Genomic DNA, 18,421 nt, shown 5'->3' on the forward strand with positions numbered 1-18,421 from the left:
TGGGCGCAGGACTGGCTGCCCCAGGGGCGGGCTGGAGGGGGCGGGCTGGGACGGGGGCCAGAGGAAGAGGCGGAGGGGCGACTTCACCATTATGCTTTCGTAGGACGGGAGGCGGGGTGGCAGCCCCGCGAAAGAAGCAGCCTGGAAGGAAGGAGCGAGGGAGGGACCGGAGCAGTTGGAGGAGGAGCAGCAGCGAGTTGGGCCGCGGCGGCGACAGGAGGAGGAGCGACCCCCGCGAGGCCACGTTTTGTTTTGGTTTATTTTCCATCCGAGTAGTTCTCGCAGGCCCTTTCGGAAGACCGATCGCGTGGAAGCCCGGCCGCCCCGACCTTCCAGGTGACAGCCGGTCACCCCCGCAGGAGTCAGCTCCGCCCCCAGACACCCGCTCCCGCCCACAGCCCGGTCCCGCCCGCCCAGCCCTCCCCAGCCGGCCAGGGGCGCGCGGCGGCCGCAGCGGCTCTGCGGCGCGGGAGGAGCGGCCACCGGCGGCGGCGGGGGATCCTTGGCTTCGTCCTCCGAAGGAGCGGAGCCGCCGGCGGAGGAAGGGGCGAGACCGATCCGTAGGCCCGAGCCGGAGAAGGGGGCATGCCGATCTAACCCCCCCTCTCCTACCCGTCCAGCGGCCCGGAGCTCCCCAGGTGCCCGCCGCCCGATCCGCGGAGCTGCGCCCCGGCCAGTGCAGCCTGCGGCCGGGCCGCTGAGCGCCCACGTCTGGGTCGCCCCGAGGCGCACGCGGGGGTCCCGGCCAGGCAGTTGGCACAGTTTCGGCAGCGCCTTTCTGTGTTGGGAGTTTTGGGGCGCACGGCGCGCCTCTCTCTGCTGACTCGGAGCCCGGGCGAGGCGAGGCGCGAGTCATGGAGCCCCCCAGCTGCATTCAGGACGAGCCGTTCCCGCACCCCTTGGAGCCTGAGCCGAGCGCCCCGGCGCAGCAGGGCCCCGGGAAGCCGGGCGACAAGCTGTTCCGGCTGTGGTACGTGGGGGGGTCGTGCCTGGACCGCAGGACCACGCTGCCCATGCTGCCCTGGCTCATGGCCGAGATCCGTCGGCGCAGCCAGAAGCCCGAGGCGGGCGGCTGCGGGGCGCCCGCACCCCGCGAGGTGCTCCTGGTGCTCAGCGCGCCCTTCCTCCGCTGCGTCCCCGCGCCCGGAGCCGGGGCGGAGGGCGGCCCGGGTCCCGCGGCCCCGCAGCCCAGCTCGGCGGTGTTCATCTTCGAGCACAAGGCGCAGCACATCTCGCGCTTCATCCACAACAGCCACGACCTCACCTACTTTGCCTACCTGATCAAGGCGCAGCCCGAAGACCCCGAGTCGCAGATGGCCTGCCACGTCTTCCGCGCCACGGACCCCAACCAGGCAAGGCGGCGGCGGCGGCTGCTCGGGGGTGCGGGGGAGGGTCTGGCGCCCGCGGGGAGAGCAGGTCCCTCTTAAAACACACACATGCACACACGCAAGGCACTGGCCAGGCATGTCGTTTATCTGCAGTCACACTCCGGGCACCGCGATCCGCCCTGGCGGCGCTGGCTCCCCGCTTTGGGGATCCGTCTGCCGGTGCGCGCTCTGCGCGTGGCGCTTTGGAGCGCCAGCTGGCCGCGCTCCTTCCTCGGACCCCGAGTCTGGAAACCAGCATTCTGGGGCGGGTTGGGGGTGTGGGGTGGCGGGGTCTGACGGAGCACTGAAGCAGGCGAAAGGGAGGGAGGCAGAGAAGTCCCAGGACGGAGGAGGAAGAGCTGGCGGGCGCCGGGAGGTTGCGGGGAGCTGCGCGCGTCCAGGGAGGATCGCGGTGCCCGGAGTGTGACTGCGGATAAACTACATGCCTGGCCAGTGCCTTGCGTGTGTGCATGTGTGTGTTTGAGAGGGACCTGCAGGGGAGGGCTGGGTTTCTGGAGGCCCTGCACTCGCCTTTGGTCTTGGTGGAGTTCTGCCCCTTGACCCATTTGGATGGTCGCCTCCTGGTCACAGAAGCACCTGCGGGTCTCGGTCTGGGAGGCTCTGTAGGGAAAGTTACTAGATACTGTCAGATTCTTGGCCCAGGACCAATCTGCGTTTAGACGTGGAGTGGAGTTTTGTTAAACATGTTTTTATGCGCTAATTGGAGGCAGGATCAATGCCTACTTGGGTGGTTTAAAAAAAAAAATCAGTGTCTCCGAAGTGGTCGAATCTGTTTTCTAAGATAATTTCTCCAGAGTTTACTACCTCGGGGTGCCTGTTGCCAAATAGTGTATTTTCACTTCCTTAAAAACTAGCGCGGGTTTTTTTTTTTTTTTTTTTCTCCTGGCGAGAGTAATCTAAACAAAACTTTACCATAGTGATTGTGTCTTTGAGAACAGGCTTTAAAAATGTGTGAAGAGTTTTTACCACATCAAAAGCTCCGGAAACGCTATTCTGGAGGTAGTTATTTAATGTTTGCATAGTATTTAGGTCCTTTGGAAAAAACAGCGTTGTCAAAACATAAATAAGCAACGTCTCAGTTGCACCATGTGGCTGTTCCTCTGGTAGCTGGGGAATGAATAGTCAGATGGGAAAAATAGCCTATAAATAAGGCTTTAATTTTTAAAAAAATCATTATTTTAGTAACAGTAATTGAAAGACATTCTGTTTGTCCAGTAGATTTTCACAAACAGCCTGAGGCTGAATTGAAGGAAAGAAAAGGTCATTGTCTTAGATTTCATCAGTCACTTTATAAACTAGTTTAATAACAGAATTCCCAAAGTGAAGAGAGCAATTTTAGCTTATGTGACCACTGTTATATTTATGGTAAGGCATCTCACCACAGATTATTTTAAGATACCAAACTGAACATGATTAAAATAATTTGCATTTTATGCTTATTTGTTCAAAACTTTTAATCTTTCACCTATATTGTGAAATTAGAGTGCAGCCTGAGTGCCTCTGGTATTTATTGGTAGTCAGCTAAAAACACCTTCTTTTATTTACCTTCATGATATATTTAGGTGTTAGAGCCTGAGTATGCTTTTTACTTTACAAATAATAATAATAATATACGTAGGCTCATGTAGGAGCAGTGGAAGCCATGTGTCTTTTTGATAAAAAACAGACAAACATAACACTTTCTGTCTATTGCTATTTCCCAGTTGAATCTTTGATCTAAAGCAGTGATTTTCCATCTTTTTTTTTTGTTTTTTTGTCTCATGGCACACAAACTAATTACTAAAATTCTGCAGCACACCAAAAAAATACGTATTTTTTTGCCGATCCGATAAGAAAATAGATATACTTTTGATTCATGCACACTGGACAGCTATTGTTGTGTTGGCTGTTGTCTTCTTTCTCTTTCTTTCTTTCTTTCTTTCTTTCTTTCTTTCTTTCTTTTTTTCTTTCTTTCTTTCTTTCTTTTTTTTACAATCTAAAGGAAAAGAGGTCAGTGCCTTAATAGTTGGTTATTGCATGCTTTAGAAATTCTTTCAGCACACTGATTGAGCATAGATGATCTGAAGAAATGGATTAATTTCTGTTTGCTATTTTGAAAGGCCAGATGTTGTCCCTCTAGGGGTTGTCTCCAACCATAAATCAGGGGTTATAAACTCTAACGCCTGGGAAGAGGATTGAATGAGGACTGTGGAGGACTACACAGTGGGTGTCTTCTTAAGGTGCTGTTGTGCTCCAGTTAGAAACCGAGCGAACAGATTACAAACCCAGTACTGCCAGAGCTTCTGATTTCCCAAGAGAAAGTGGAAATTGGGATTTTGATGAATGTATCCACATTTTAAAATATTAGCAACTATCTTAAACATTTAGGGATCCTCTCTGGGCTGTACAAAACACATCTGAGGGTTGGCTTTCAGTCTTTGGCATTAGTATTTGTTGAGTGGACAAGTGCAGTCATCAGACACTGTGTGCTGTTTGACACATATCCTTTTGAGTATCTGAATTCATTTCATATGGCTCTCATAGTAGGGGACATTAGAAACATTTTTAGGGAAGGTCTATTAAGTAAAAACTCTGATAAGAGATGATTCTTCACCACCTGTCAAGGGGAGATTCTCCTAAGTATTTTCCTCAGTCACTGAATTGTGGAAGGTAGCCTAGAGCCGGAGGTCTGCAGACATCCCCAAATAAACTTGCCTCTGGTCTCTCCCTCATGCCTGTCCCCTTTCTGAAATGGGCCTGCCTGTAGGATGACTATATAATTTATTGTTTTTTAATTACTTTAAAAAATATTTTTATTGATTTCAGAGAGGAAGGGAGAGGGAGAGAAAGATAGAAACATCAGTGATGAGAGCGAATCATTGATTGGCTGCCTCCTGCGTGTCCCATACCAGGGATCAAACCCGCAACCTGGCATGTGCCCTTGACTGGAATCAAGCCTGGGACCTTTCAGTCCACAGGCCTGATGCTCTATCCACTGAGTCAAACTGGCTAGGGCTATAATTTATTGTTTAATCCGGGACAATTTTCAGGAAGAAAGGAGGCACCATTAATGATTACACAGGCATAACAAGTACAAACCTAGATTGTTGAGGGTAAACTGAGACAAATGATGACCCTAGTTAAATGGCAAAGTTTGTGTTCCTGCTGAGCCAGAGATGAAGAGAGAAACCACTCACTGGTTTCTGTATATAAAATGATGAGGTTTTGCAGAATATCTGTTGAAACATCTTTTTGGGGGTGGATCTGAATGTGACCTCAGAGATGGAAGCACTGATAGTAGCTTGGGTCTGTTTTGGGGAGTTGCCGTAGTGACATGCCCTCTGGCTCTAGACCTTCCTGATGGGTCATAGGTAACATAAGGATGAGTGTCTGGAAGAGCCCTCAGTGGGAATGGCCTAGTACTGAGCTGTTTCTCCCAGGTGCAAAGACAGGTGGGGGCTGGGAGCAAACCAGCCAGTTCCAGATCAAATATATGCCAACACAGTGTGGTTCCCATTTGCTCAAGCCTGTGTAGTCTTGCACAGGGGAATTGTCAGTCTAGCATATTTCAGCAAAACTTGGGTATTTGAACTAGTAAAAGTGCTTACCTCTTCTAGCTTTAAAAAATTCCACTGGCATAAATTGAGTTGTAAAACTGGTTGGGGATCCAAGAATTCTCTACCTATGATCTAGAATGGGTCACTCAAATTTTTCAAATGTTTATCTTTATCTAATTTCAGAAAGAGGCTGTATAGCATTGTCTCAATTTCCCTACTAAAAAACAGAAATTGTTTTATATCATGTGTATTTTACCATACCAGAGGTCCAATGCATGAAATTCATGCAAGGGGTTCAGCCCTCGCAGCCCCAGCCTCTTCCAGGAGATCATCCAGAAGGATGTCAGGAAGGTCATCTGGCTGTCTGGTCTAAATTAGCAAATTACGCTTTTATTATTATCCTATATAATAAAAGGCTAATATGCAAATTAATCAAACGGCAGAATGACCTGTTGCTATGACGTGCACTGACCACCATGAGGCAGACGCACTAAGCCAGGCTCACAGTTGGTGATCACAGTGGCTATGGCAGGAGCCGTTCTTGCCTCTGCGGTAGAACTAAGGATGTCTGACTGCCCCATGGGAAGTGGGCCTAAGCTGTCAGTCAACATCCCCTGTGGGCTCTTAGACTGCTAGAGCGCACAGGACGGGGGTCTCCCAGTGCACAAATTTTGTGCACTGAGTCTCCAGTATATTATAAAAAGCAAGAGTTGTTAGTGTTTGTAAACATTGCTAGAGTTAATTGTCATTTGCATGAGACTCTTAGCAGGAAAATTAGATATCATAATTATAGCAAGAACAATCATTTAAAAGATAAAAACATAACAATTATAGTTTTAAAATGTTTTATTGATTTCAGTTATTGGATTTCAGAGATTGGAAGGAAGAGGGAGAGAGGGATAGAAACATCAATAATGAGAGAAAATCATCAATTTGCTGCCTCCTGCATGCCCTCTACAGGGGATTGATCTGGCCACTGGGCATGTGCCCTGATTAGTGCCCTGATCTGGATCAACCCCTGATCTCGTGGTACATGTCAATGCTCAACCACTGAGCCACACCGGCCAGACTAATTTCTATAATTTTCATTGATTTTTAAAAAATGTACTTTTTAAAGTTGCCTATGACCCATCAGGAAGGTCTGGAGCCACCTCACCTTCCAGTGATTTTTAGACAGAGTAAAAGGGAAGGAGAAGGGAGGGAGAGAAGGAGGGAGGGAAGGAGAAAAGGAGGGGGAGAGAGAGAGAGGTAGAGAGAGAAAGAGAGAGAGAGAGAGAGAGAGAGAGAGAGAGAGAGAGAGAGAGAGAGAGAGAGAAGCATCCATATGAGAGAGACACACATTGGTTGGTTGGGTCTCGCATGTGCCTCTACCTGGGACTGGGGAACCTGCAACCGAGGTACATGCCACATGCCCTTGCCTGGGAACGGAACCCATGACTCTTTGGTCCACAGGCCGACACTCTAACCAGGGAGCACATGTATATATTTCTTGAAGCTTCTAAGAACATATTATCTGAGCTTTATTCAGGTAACCAATTTTCAACTTAATTTTTATTGTAATTTTAAAAAGTTATTTTTCAGTTCTTTCTCATAGTTGATGGTTAGTAGCTTTTCAGTAACTTTGTGACTATACTAGTCAGGAAACTAGAGAAACAAAAATGTGCAAGTTTCCACAATTCTCCCTCTGCTTACTGAGTAGTTTGCTATTCTGGACAGATAGACCTCTCTCTCTGTTTGATGTAGTCATTTTTTCATTCTCTCCCTTCCTGCGCATCTGAGGTGGAGGTCAATGTGAGAATCTTGCCTGTGATACCTTGGGGAAGGTAGAAATGTGTGCCAGGGCTTCCCAGTTGTGAAGGAGAGTTCTAATGAAGATGGGGGCTGTTCCTTTTCAGGGCTTGTGTGTCATAAGTCAGAGGCCCTCAAACGTGATTCTGTGTCAGAATCGCCTGGAGGGCTTGTTAAAACAGACTGCTGGATCTGATTCTAACCACTTCCCAGATGACGCCCAGACTACTGGCCTGGGGACCACAGTTTTAGAACCCTGCTCTCAGTGATGTTGTTCATGTGGTTGATTGATTATATGGCCACAGTGTTCCTTTGGTTATTTTTACAATCATTCTCAGACTTGAAAGTTCAAGGTGAGTGTGAAGAGGAAAAATATCTGACTACAGAAGATTTTAATGAAACTCTTCTTTTTCTGCTTTGCATCTCTTCTTCTCTTGATAGACATTATTCTGCCAGGCAGCATAAGGCTATTCATATGTTGGATGGAAACTTTATCTTTAAAGCAAAAGTTTTAAGTGCTGCAGAGAGACTAAACAAATTTTTTTTGAATATATGCTAGTGTTACAGTAAGATGAGTTTTTGCAAAAATCAAAGCTTTATTTATTTGCATTTAGTGAAATAACAATATTCAGCATTTTTTATATACTATCTGTTAAGAAAATCAGGCAAAAAGAAATAAAGATTTAATATTTTGGTGAATAAGATAATGGCCACTCTGAATAATTACTGCATATTATTCTTACTATTCTGTTTATTCCTTTTTTTTTTTTTTTTTTTTTTTTTTTTTTTTTTTTTAATAAGTCCCAGAGCCTTTGTTTTGTCAAATCTAGATGGTTGTTTCATTTGGCCCAGGTTAGTGTGTCTGAATCAAGTCAACATGCAGTTACTTAGATATAAAATGAGGGGCAGATTAATTATAATTTAGTATTTTCAGAATAATTGATGGTCTACATAAAATATTAATACAAATTTACCAGCTCATTGGGAGGCATTGACTAAGGATGTCTTTGGCCTGTTACTCTAATGCTGTACACCATAGTATGTCTGTCTAAGCTTTGCAATGCATTTCCTTAAAAGTTAACATTATTGAGCTCCTGGCTGGGTGATGTCAGTGCCTGTAGTGCATTTCCTAGGCTGTCACATTTTATCTTCACAGCTACCATGTATAAAGTGTACACCAGGATTCTCTCCCGTTTTACAGATGGCATAACTGGTATAGAAAAGTTAACTTATTTCCTTAAGGACACAAATCTTGTAATAATAGAAGCAGATTCCAGTCCAGGCAGACAGATTCTAAAGCCTGTTCTCTTATCTGCTGTGTTAGAATGCAGTTGTTGAAAATTGTTTTTAGTTGTTGGTGTTATGAACTTTTTTGCTATCACCTTTACCCACTATTTTTTTCCAGCTTTATTGAGGTATAATTAACAAATAAAAATTGTGTATACTTTAGGGTACACTGTGATTTTTTGTTATGCGCATCAAATGAAATGATTACCACAATCAAACGAATTAACATATCCATCACCTCACAGGGTTATCATTTTAATGGTGCGAAAACTTAAGATCTTCTCTTTTCGCAAATTTCTAGTATACAGTGACTATATTTTTAACTATAGTCACCATGCTGTCTGTACATTAGATATTCAGCACTTATTTATCCTGTATATCTGAAAGTTGATGTCCTTGGGCCAACTTTTTTCCCATCTGCCAGTCTCTAGCAACCACTGTTTTACTCTCTGCATTTATGAGTTTTATATTTTCAGATTCTATATATAAGGAGATCATGAATTTTAGATTCTATATATATGAGTATTTGTATTTTTCCCACTTTTATATTGAAATTCTCCAAAGTTAAATAGGCATATTAAATTTGTAATATAATAATTAATGCTGAATGCATGCTTGGATGTAGTTATGCCAGTATGTACTTTTCTTTTAATAGGAAGAAAAAAGTCTACATGATTTGTTAGGCTGGTGAAGCTAACTAGCTAACCTTTTACTAAACCACTGGAAAATGTTTAGGATCAATGGGGGAATTTAAAATATAAAAGCCTGTCTAGAAATAGAATACAATGTTATCCATTTTCATATTGCTTTAATGTTGTTATTAAAACTTTGGACAGAAATCTGAGCCTGCTTCAAATTAGATAAAAGGTGATTAGATATTAGGTGATTTGACTTTAATTTTAATCGATATACCGATCTTGTATCATAGTAATGTACACATTTGAAAGCTATATGATCTTATTAATCAATGTCACCCCAATAAATTTAATTAAAAAAAGAATTATGGATGAATATAGAGGGCACAACCACCATACATGCCAACAGGCCTTTGCAAAAATCCATATGAAAACTAAAATAAAAGCAGTGCACAATGGTTAAAGCCTTGCACGGAACAAACCATCTCACAGAAGAGGGAAGACCAGCTCTCATAGCTGGAAAGAAATTCAACCCAACAGGCAGTGCACAATATTTAAAGAGAGAGGCGACAAGCATTCAGCGATCTTCAAAGTGAGCAGCAGAATCAGGCTGTCCACCACAGAGTAATGAAGTATCTCAGCAGGCATAAAGAACATGCTACTAGATTCCTACGGGGGAGAAATACTTGGAGAACCAAATATTTACAATCAGTTAATTTCTGGTAAACTCAGGAAAAACGCTTGGACTGCCCAGCTAAAGAGAATTAAACAGCTAACACCAGGGCAAGAGGTGAATTGAAGAAGCTGGGAACCATCTAGGGCCTAAAAAGAGATTTTATTGGTTTCTAAAAAGCCTAAGCCATAAATGTTATTTCTTCAGATTATATAACTTATTACTGAGAATCTGTATGAAGACACAATTGTGAGATACAAGGCTACTTGATTTGCTCAACCAGAGACACTGACTTAGAATTTGAATTGATAACAAATTTACTAACAAGTTACATAACATTGATTGTACAAGGTTTTATGATTTTAAAATTTGAGAACTTTTGAAATTTGTGTAAAAATCCACAGCAGTTTCAAAGTAAAGACTATTCAACTGGTTAAGGGCATCCACAAAATACAAGAACTAGAGCAGCATATTTAGGTTTTATATTTAGCCAGGAAGATCCCATTACTTGGAAATCCTTCCATCCCAACCACGTATAAGAAATGAAACTTGGAATAGATCAGTAACTTAAAAAATAATAACTCTGATATACTTTTTGGTGGGATTGCAAAAACGTGTTTCAAGGTTATCTGAAATTAAACAACCAAAAAAATTTAAAAAATTTATTGATTTTTTTTTTTTTTAATAGAGAGGAAGGGAGAGGGACAGAGAGCTAGAAACACTGATGAGAGAGAAACATCGACCAGCTGCCTCCTGCACACCTCCCAACTGGGGATGTGCCTGCAACCAATGTACATTCCCTTGACCGGAATCGAACCTGGGACCCTTCAGTCTGCAGGCTGATGCTCTATCCACTGAGCCAAACCGGTTTTGGCAACAATCAAAATTTTAATTCCATTTCTTTTCTATTTTTGTCATCTAATCATAGAGTATCAGGGACATAATAAATAACATCTGAAAATCTAAACTCAGAGGTTTCCAAACTATAGTTGTTCAGATCTTTTTAAATGTAAATTAAGATGTTAACATAATTATTTTACTGTTACATTAAGTATGTTCACAAAAATATAGATATAAACTTTATATACTTATAGCTCTAACTTTTAAAAAAACATATATATATTTTATTGATTTTTTACAGAGAGGAAAGGAGAGATAGAGAGTTAGAAACATCAATGAGAGAGAAACATCAATTAGCTGCCTCCTGCACAACCCCCATGGGGGATGTCCCTGTAACCAAGGTACATGCCCTTGACCGGAATCGAACCTGGGACCTTTCAGTGCTCAGGCCGATGCTCTATCCTTTGAGCCAAACCGGTTTCAGCTATAGCTCTAACTTTTTAACAACTCTAAAACCAAAACCAATTTACAAAATACCCACAAACACAAATATAAAACCAGTAACATTTATTTTATACTAACAGCCTAAATTCAATATGATGAAAGATGTTATTTTCTAAACACATTACTATGGCACTGAATGCTATCTATATATAGCACAAGTTCAGCACGCTCAGTTATTGTAGACCCCGTGGTTTTTTTTTTATGGGGGGGAGGGAATAATTTATTCCGGCTTGAATTCCTACAAAACCATACATCAGACCTTCAGCTCACTGGGCTTTATCTAGCTAGCCTTAAAATTGCAATATTCTTTTCTCTTCAACCCAAGGTAATTCAGGTTGTACAACTTGGTGCCAATGTCCCTTGCTTTATTGTAGATGTTGTATAATGATGGTAAGATGCATTATTTTTATATTTTATACTTCATAGTACATGATATACTTTTATATCACAATAAATACACTTCAATTATTTCTACTTTGTAATACTTTGTAGTATTTATATACTTTATGGTTCAATAAAATATACCCAGATTCATGGTTGTATCTGTTTCTTAAATACATCTCCTAATTTTTTTTATTCTAAACAAAATTAGTTATAAAGTTTACAAAAAGAGTTTCATCCTTTACTGCACTATCACATAAAAGATACACCAGAGTTCAGCTTCAACAGTTGTTAGACTGGTGTAGTTTAGTTTCACATAATTTCTCAAGTGTTCTTATGTAAGTCGACCTGGTAGTTTAACAAGAGTTTGTTCTCTGTTGATTGACACACCATAGGTATCCAGCATTTGATTCTGTCTTTGGAATTAAATTGTAAACTTCTAGGAGCCAGGTTAATAATAATAATAATAATAATAATAATAATAATAATAGCTGAAACCGGTTTGGCTCAATGGATAGAGTGTTGGCTTGGGGACTGCAAGGTCCCGGGTTCGATTCTGGTCAAGGGCATGTACCTTGGTTGCGGGCATATCCCCAGTAGGGGGTGTGTAAGAGGCAGCTGATCGATGACTCTCATCGATGTTTCTAATTCTCTATCTCTCTCCCTTCCTTTCTGTACAAAATCAATAAAATATATAAAATCAATACACATATCATCACGTGAGGATTAAAAAAAAATAATAATAATAGATATGCATTCATAATAATAATAACTCTAAGAAAAATATATACCGGTACTTTATTTATTTGACAAGAGGGTCTCAAACTTTAGCATGCATCACCTAGAGGTTTTGTTACAATACTGACTGCTGGACACCTTCTCCTCTCCCCAGAGTGTATGACTTCGTAAGTCTGGGATGAGGTCCAGAATTTGCATTTCTAACTATTTCCAGGTGACCCTAATGCTGCTGGTCCAGTACCGCACTTTGAGAAGCTGCTGTAAACATAGGGGTTGGCAAACTATGGCCTTTAAAAAACACACAACAGTTTTATTTGAACACAAGCCCACTCATCTGTTTGGATATTGTCTATGGCTCTTTTCTTTTTACAAAAAAATTTTAAACATATTTTATTGATTTTTTACAGAGAAGAAGGGAGAGGGATAGAAAGCTAGAAACATAGACCAGCTACTTCCTGCACACCCCCCACCAATGTACATGCCCTTGACCAGAATCGAACCTGGGAACTTCAGTTCGCAGGCTGATGCTCTATCCACGGAGCCAAACCGGTTTTGGCTTGTCTATGGCTCTTTTCATGCTACAGTGGTAGAAGTGACTATTTTGTCTGAGACCCCATGGCTGCCAAGCCCCAAATTCTTATTATCTGGCCCTTTACTTTAAGAAAAGTTTGCTGGCCTCTCCTCTGGACAATCTAATTAAAAATAGGAATCCCCCTCCCTTTTTTAAAAAAATGTATTTTATTGATTCTCCACAGAGAGGAAGGGAGAGGGATAGAGAGAAACATCGAAGAGAGAGAAACATCGATCAGGTGCCTCCTGCACACCCCCCACTGGGGATGTGCTTGCAACCAAGGCACATGCCCTGGACCGGAATCGAACCCGAGACCCCTCAGTCCACAGGCTGACGCTCTATCCACCGAGTCAAGCCGGTTTCAGCCCCCCCCCCCCCTTTTTTTATAGGTGAGAAAGCTTTAATTTCCCTAAGGATTAGCAAGTAGAAGATCTGGGTTTCCCAAACTCATGCATGTTTTAAAACCCACTTTGTGAATTTTATTGATGTTTCTTAAATTAATCTCTGTAGTCTAGCCCAGTGGTCGGAAAACTGGGACTTGTGAGCCACATGCGGGTCATTGGCCCCTTGGGTGTGGCTCTTCCATAAAATACCACATGCGGGTGCACACGTACAGGGCGATAGAAACTTTGTGGCCCATGCGTAGAAGTTGGTTTTCTGCTCTCAAAAGAAATATTAATCGTTGTATGTGCTGTGCCAGCACACCGCTCCCTACAGTTGTACTGTTGATATTTGGCTCTGTTGACTAATGAGTTTGCTGACCACTGGCCTAACCCTCTCCATGGAGCTTCAGCTTTTTTTCAGTATCTAAATGCTTATTTGACACCTGCACTTGAATATATAGTTGCTGATTCAGGTAGCATAGGAATTATATTTGAGTCCTACCTTTTTGGTCCCGGAGGGAAGTCATGTTGATTCTGCCTCGAAAACTTAGTTTTAGTATGTCCACATCTCTCTGTGACCAGTGCTGCCGCATCATCTCTTGCTGGCATTATTAGACTCCTCTCAGTTATTCCCTCTGCTCTCTTGTCCTACTATCAATCCCTTCTCCCATGGAGCAGTAGGAGTGGTGGTTGTAAAATTCAAAGCAGATCAGTTTTTCTTCGCACTCAAGTAGGCAATTTCCTTCTTACCTGATCTTCTACGACTCCACCCCCCTTAGTATCTCCAGTCTCATCTTAGACTGCTTCTCACTAGCATGCTCTCTCTGTTTTAGCCATCTTTAAAGAAGCCCAACTGTTAGATTACTTCAAAGTCTTGGCATGTGTGGTTACCATTCCTTTTTTTGTTTGTTTTTGTTAATACTTACTCGAGGATATTTTTCCATTGATTTTTAGGGAGAGTGGAAGGGATGGGGAGAGACAGACAGAAACATTGATGTGAGAGAGGCATATCAATTGGTTGTCTCCTATACATGCTCGGACTAGGATCCAGCCTGCAACTGAGGTATGTGCCCTTGACTGAAATCGAACCCGGGACCCTTCAGTCTCTGGACTGATGCTCTCTCCACTGAGCCAAACCAGGTTGGGCCGGGTTCCCATTCTCTGCTACGTCAGCTTTTTCTCAGATTTCAATTCTTCGCTTAACTCATAAATGTCACTTTCTCAGATTGGCCTCCATTGACCCTCTATCTAATGTACTAGCTAGATATCCCAGTTTTACATTTCTGTCCCAGCCCTATACTTGTTTTTCTTTTGTCCCTTAAACATTTAAAATTAAATTTTAACACTTTCTGGGGTTTCTGTCACCATCTCTAGAATGTAAAGTTCTATTCACAGTTGTATGCCCAGGACCTAGTTTTATAGCAGGGAATAATTTGAACAAATTAAAATTAAGTTGAACCCAGCCAAAGTGGCTCAGTTTGTTGAATGCCCATTGCTGGTTCGATTCCCAGTCAGGGCATGTACCTAGATTGTGGGTTTGATCCTGGTCAGGGCATGTATGGAAGGCAACCAATTGATGTTTCTGACTTTGTCTCTCTTTCTTCCCCTTCTTCTAAACATGTCCTCCCATGAGGATTAAAATTAAAAAAAAGTTGAGTAAGAATTAGTCCCTGCCCTCAAGGAATTTAAATCCACAGGCAGAGTTTAAAGTTTACTGGCCAAGGATACACATATGTTCCCATATTTGTTGCCTTTAGTCATCATTAACTTTAACAAATGTTAGTTGTATTGTTTGTATTATATAATTCTTTTTTTGTTATGGATGCTTATAATTTTAGAGACATACTGCCTATAATATTAAATGGTTTTATAGGGCAGGTGTTTTTAGTAAGTAAGTTATGTAGTTTCTGAAAAAAAATTAGTAGGCTAATTTGAGATGGCTTTTTTCTTGTCCCATCAAAACACATGAAATTTATTGATACTGCCCACCTGCAACAGATATCTCTGTCACATTTTCATTGAATAATGTGAACTGAATCTTCGGGTATATTGAAGATGATCAGCAAGAATGATGTTATGAATATGTCCTTGAAATACTTGGTTTATTTTTCAGTTTCAGTTCAGCTCAGTTATTTTGGCTTTTCAGTGGGTAATGATCTCATTTGGAAGGCTATTTAAGATATTTACTCAATGCTATGAATGAATTCATAAGTTTTTACTCCAAAGTCTAAAATTGACTATTTTCTTAGGCCCTGAGTTTTAAGTCTTATCCCAAAAGGGGCAGGGAGGACCCAAAAGGTGTTTAAACATTTTTTCTTTAATCAAAAATGGTAAATGGGCTTCTGGTCAGATGGTGGCATAAGTAAATGCAGTACTAGTATCCTTTCAGAACCACATAAAAAAATACAACTAATATTCAGAACAACCATCATTCAGAACTCCCTGAAATCTAGCTGAATGGAAGGCCTACAAATAGGGAATTAAAGAAGAAGCCCCATTAACTCTGGTAGGAGGGACAGAGGCACAGAACAGGCTGGTCCCACACACATGTGTGGCAGTTTTTAATGGGAAGGGAGGGATATCTTAACTGCAGAGGTCCCCTTCTGGGAGGTGAGGTCCCTCTCTGGTCCCACCCTAACACCAGACCCCTCAGCCCAGGTTTCCAGTCCTGGGAAGAGAAGACTGAATAACTTTAGGCTATAAAAACCAGTGCTGATTGAGGTTGATAAAAATAAAGGCTGCTGGAGTCCCAGGCAGTTCCTCTGAAAGAGCCCACACATGGACTTACTCCCTCTGAGCTCCAGCAGTGGGGCAGCGGCTCAAAAGGAACAAGGCACATACAGGGAAGAACTAAATCTAGCCTTATCTAGCATTAGGGCAAGATCTAGGGCTGGGGCGGGGTGGGGCAGCTTCTCCCAGACAAAGTGCTGGGAGAGGCCATTGTTTCTTTACTAAGCCCTCCCCACCACAGCAGTCACACACAGGTGCCATATCTGAGTCTTCATAAGCCTTGCTTATACTATTCATCCCATTCTGGTGATTCCCTGAGACCTACCCCACTAAACTGTGTACTCATCCAAGCCTTTTCCATACAACTGGCCTCACTTGGTTCATGCTTCTGACTTTTCTAAAATCTCTCAAACAAGTAGCAACTGGCCTCAGTGTGGTCTGTACCTTTCACTAAATGCCCCTAAGCCCAGCACAGTGGCAGCCCATCTTGGCTTACAGTTTGGTCTTTTATGGGCACCTTCAAGTAGAAGTCATCTGCAGATTGCCCATCAGCTTGTGCCTGGTGGCCCTAGGCAGGGCACAGGCAGTGGCTGACTTTGTACCTCCTTGGAGGCCTCAGAGCCAGTGCACCTGGTGGATAGCTTCAGACTACACTGGATTACAACCCTACCACCTCTATGAGCCACAAACTCAAGGGGTGGGCTTGGTGAGCACCAAGGCAACACTGAGGCAAGTCCTGCTCTGTAGGGTTGACATCTTCACAGAAGCTCTTCAGCTGTAGTCAAAGGTGTCCTCACAGCCAATTGGCTTGGGGATCAATTCTTCCCTGTGATGCCAACAGCAACCAAGGCTCAACTACAACAGGACAGTACACACAGCCCATACAGGGACACACCTAGAGCATCCAGCTCAGGTGACTGGGGGGAAGGGGGGCTGCATCATTGTGCCCTATAGGGACACCTACTATACAAGGCCACTCTACCAAGTCCAGGAGACATAACAGCTTTACATAATACATAAAAACAAACACAGGGAAGCAGCCAAAATGCAAAGACAAAGAAACACATTACAAATGAAAGAACAGGAGAAATATCCAGAAAAAACAAACAAACAAAAACTAAATGAAATGAAGGCAAGCAAACTACCAGATACAGAGTTTAAAACAATGGTTATAAGGATGCTCAAAGAACTTAACTGAGCATATTGAGGAAGTTAGTGATAACTTCAACAACATGAAAAATATTTAGGAACCATAAAAAAGAACCAGTCATAGATGAAGGATACATGAACTTAAATGAAGAATAATTTACAGGTAATCAACAGTACAGTAGAATTTGCTCATAATTAAATCAGCGATTTGGATGATGAGGATGCAAAAACACCCAATCAGAACAGTAAAAAGAAGAAAGAATCCAAAAATATAAAGATAGTGTAAGAAACCTCTGGGGCAACTTTAAGTATACCAACATTGGCATCGTGGGGGTGCCAGAAGGAGAAGGGAGGATGCAAGAAATTGAAAATGTATTTGAAAAAATAATTACAGAAAACACCCATTATTTGATGAAAGAAATAGACATACAAGTCCAGGAAGCACAGAGAGTCCCCAACAAGATGATTCCAAAGAGGCCCACATGAAGACACATCATAATTGAAATGCCAAAGATTAAAGACAAAGAGTGACTCGTAGAAGCAGCAAGAGAAAAACAGTTAGTTACCTAGAAGGGAGCTCTCATATGACTGTCAGCTGATTTCTCAACAGAAACTTTACAGGCCAAAGGGAGTGGCAGGAAATATTCAAAGTAATGAATATTAAGGACCTACAACTAAGGTTACTCTACCCAGCAAAGCTATCATTTAGAATTGGAGGTCAGATAAAGAGCTTCACAGACAAGTAAAAGTTAAAAGAATTCATGACCACCAAACTGGTAGTGCATGAAATGATGAGTCTTCTTTCAGAAACAGAAGAAAAACGAGATAAAAATGTGAACAATAAAGTGGCAATAAATACCTACCTATCAAAAACTGAATCTAAAAATTGAAATAAACAAACAAGCAGAATAGAAACAGACTCATAGTTTCAGAGAACATTTTGACACTTGCCAGATGGAAGGGGGATTGGGGAAATGGGTGGAAAAGGTGAAGAGATATACAAGTACAAATTAATGTTTATAGTGTAGTCATGGGGGTGGAGAGTACAGCATAGGGGATATAGTCAATTATATTCTAATAATTAAGTACTGTTTCAGATGGATATGTGATTTTTTTGGGGATAATCTTTTAGTAAGATTTATAATGTCTAATCACTGATTTATAATGTCTAATCATCTGAAACTAATATAATGTAATGTCAATTGTAATTGAAAATAAAAAATGATTTAAAAAAAGGAGGCAGGAGGTCAGACTTTGTGAAAAGTATTCCAGTGGGTTTCCCTGCATCCTCAAGCCTGCCTTGGACTTCTTCTTTAGGCCAGTACTTCTCAAACACAAAGATCCCCTGGATTACCTGGGATACTTTAAAAAACACAATCACACCGAAACTGGTTTGGCTCAGTGGATAGAGTGTCGGTCTGTGGGACTGAAGGATCCCAGGTTCGATTCCAGTCAAGGGCATGTACCTTGGTTATGGGCACATCCCCAGTAGGGGATGTGTAAGAGGCAGCTGATCGATGTTTCTAACTCTCTATCCCTCTCTCTTCCTCTCTGTAAAAAAAAAAAAAAAAAAAAAAAATCAATAAAATATATTTAAAAAAAATAAAAAACACATCATGAACCTAGTACACATAAAATATGGAAATAATATATAGACATACTAAATAAAATTAGATGTCTTCCTGCTAAAAAAATTTTAAAAAAGTAAACAAATGAACGAATGGAGGGGAGATCCACCGGGATGAGACCAGGGATGGGAAAGAAAACAGCTGTGCCCAATGTCCACAGTGAACTGTTGACGGATAATAAGATGTAAGA

At 42.1% G+C, this 18,421-nt stretch overlaps 1 protein-coding gene across 2 annotated transcripts in view; it reads left to right on the forward strand.

Annotated features, from left to right (window-relative positions):
* The first annotated feature begins 434 nt into the window (after positions 1-434).
* Positions 435-18,421, forward strand: part of TBC1D4 (TBC1 domain family member 4) — a 187,712-nt gene continuing 169,725 nt past the window's right edge. Inside the window, exon 1 of one of the 2 annotated variants that reach the window (XM_084876473.1) lies at positions 435-1,352. In XM_084876473.1, the coding sequence (XP_084732599.1) occupies positions 855-1,352 (498 nt within the window). In that variant the 5' untranslated portion in view covers positions 435-854. The remainder of the gene's footprint in view (positions 1,353-18,421) is intronic. The other variant, XM_084876474.1, reaches the window with a different exon arrangement.

Source organism: Pipistrellus hanaki, assembly GCF_964339955.1.
Source record: "Pipistrellus hanaki genome assembly, chromosome: 3".
NCBI classification, from domain to species: Eukaryota; Metazoa; Chordata; class Mammalia; order Chiroptera; family Vespertilionidae; genus Pipistrellus; species Pipistrellus hanaki.